General features: G+C 38.2%; 1 protein-coding gene across 1 annotated transcript; it reads left to right on the plus strand.

Annotated features, from left to right (window-relative positions):
• Nucleotides 1–226: 226 nt before the first annotated feature.
• LOC126611688 (AP2/ERF and B3 domain-containing transcription repressor TEM1-like) lies at nt 227–1,906 on the plus strand. The gene has a single exon (XM_050280067.1). The coding sequence runs from the start codon at nt 666–668 to the stop codon at nt 1,575–1,577; it is 912 nt and encodes a 303-aa protein (XP_050136024.1). The 5' UTR covers nt 227–665; the 3' UTR covers nt 1,578–1,906.
• Nucleotides 1,907–2,420: the final 514 nt, after the last annotated feature.

Genomic DNA, 2,420 nt, shown 5'->3' on the forward strand with positions numbered 1-2,420 from the left:
GATGCAACTTAAAAAATAGACAGTTCAGATTGTTAAAGTTTGATGTAGTGTGGACCCCACAACTAATCCCCGTTTAAAAAAATGAGAATCCATTCCCTGGAACATTATATATATAAGCAGGAGATATATAAACAGGAAGCTTGATAGAAATGCAAAAATTTTTGTGAATCTTTTTACTTTTATTACACGTACCATCCTACACAACTATATATATGAACATCAAACACTCTTACCATATACTTCTATGAAATAAAAAATATTGGGCCTACGTGTCTCATCCTCCTCTCTTAAGAACAGAAAATACACTAGAATTATACAGTTCAATTCTCGTCTCATTCTTCTTATGATTCAAAAACAACCCGGAACAGAGTTTGATTCTCATCCCCCTCTCATGCAAATCCAAATACCCTAGAAACAAAGTTCAATTCAATCCTCCTCCCAATAGGTCGGTGTGCAAGAAACTCATCATGGAGAAAGAAGCACTACCTAAACATTAGTGACCATTGTCTGTCAAGTCTAGAAACCCAAGCGGTCAATTCTCGTCATCATCTTCCTCAAACTCATTACCCTAGAAACAAAGTTTGATTCTCGCTCTTCTCTTCCTACGAATCAAAATACTCTAGAAATAGAGTTTAATTCTCGTCTTCCTCTTCCTCCCAATCACAATGGATACGATGAGTTGCTGGAATGCGAGCACAAGTGACTACTCAACAATGAATGGAGCAAACGGTGCACGTTCAAACAAGTTGCCTTCTTCAAGGTACAAAGGAGTAGTGCCACAGTCAAATGGCAGGTGGGGAGCTCAAATATACGACAAGAGTCATCGTGTATGGTTGGGAACCTTCAATGATGAAGAAGAAGCTGCTAAAACCTACAACATTGCCTTGCTAAAGTTCCGGGGTCTTGATGCCATCACACACCTCAGTCGAAGCCAAATGAAACCCTACGGACGTGATGTCACGGAGGCTCTTTTCTTGGAATCCCATTCCAAGGCTGAAATCATTGACATGCTTCGAAAACATTCTTATGCCAACGAGCTCGAGATGTACAAGCATAAGTTGCACAATGGTAGTGCTCTTGGCCTTGATGATGGTGGAAAGCGTACGAAGTGTTACCTTGATTTAATGGACACGTGTAGTCGCGAGAGGGAGTTGCTTTTCGAGAAAGTGGCAACACCAAGCGACGTAGGGAGATTGAACCGCATGGTTATACCAAAACAACATGCCGAGAAGCATTTTCAGGTTCATCTGAGTGTAGGGTTTGGTAAAGGGGTGTTGTTGAAATTTGAGGATGAGTTGGGGAAGGTGTGGAGGTTTGGGTACTGTTATTGGAGTAGTAGTCAGAGTTATGTGTTGAGCAAAGGGTGGATTCGTTTTGTGAAGGAGAAGAAGCTGAAAGCTGGTGATATTGTGATGTTTCAGAGATCGGTAGGGGAGGATAAGAAGCTGTTCATTGAGTGTAGACCTAGAAAAGTCGATGTTTCGCGGATCGAGGAGATGCATGGTAGGGTTGCTGGCCCTTTAGCGACGGTTCAAGATGATGGAGTGGTGAGGTTGTTCGGAGTTAACATATCATGAAAACATGTGCATTGTAGAGAATAGCAGGTGTTGGAGGCTTTGACCATGTTCAATAAGTTAAAAGTCATCCTTTTATTTTCCTTTATTTTCTTTTTCTTTTTGTCATAGATAATTATATGACAAAGCTCGTGGCATATAGAACGATTGGGTAATTTTCAAGTTTAATAAAAGAACGACAATATCCTAATCCCATCGTTCTGTAACCAAATGCCATCGTTTTGCAAATTTAAGGGGAACGTTATATAAACACACAAAACTGTACTTACTCACAAAATCTTTAATGTAAGTGAGTAGTAGAGTTCATTTGTATTAATTAGAGTGTAAAAAATATGATAATATTTGTTTATGGCTTATGTTATTAACACCCCACAAATTGTTGAATAAACCCCACATACCTAATACACCCCACATTTGCTTTTTCAATTAAAAATTATATTAATACACCGCACTTCATTTCCCAAATACCCTCACACCCACATTCTCAATATACACTATACATTTTCTACATACACCCCACATTTTTTATACACCCCATATTTCTCAAATCTTATAACACTCATTTTTAATTTTGTCGAATGATTTCAAACCATCTGAACATTAGTTTGCCAAATAATTTCAAATTGAATGATTTGAAAAATGTTTAGGTTCATTTGAACGTCTTTCAATAACAATAATAATGATCGTGATTCCACATTGCTCAACTTTTCTTTCGAGAAATTGTGTGACTATGTGGAGTGCCTCAGTCTATTACTTCTGATCGTGATTCAACATTTCTCAATCATTTTTTGATTACCTTGTGGAAATTATTTGGTACAGATTTGTGGCGTAGTACTACGGCTCACC

The sequence above is a fragment of the Malus sylvestris genome, chromosome 17 (genome assembly GCF_916048215.2).
Source record: "Malus sylvestris chromosome 17, drMalSylv7.2, whole genome shotgun sequence".
NCBI classification, from domain to species: Eukaryota; Viridiplantae; Streptophyta; class Magnoliopsida; order Rosales; family Rosaceae; genus Malus; species Malus sylvestris.

Bases quoted from the DNA above. Each gene is read 5' to 3' on its own strand.
- LOC126611688 (XM_050280067.1), top strand. From the start codon at position 666: ATGGATACGATGAGTTGCTGGAATGCGAGCACAAGTGACTACTCAACA.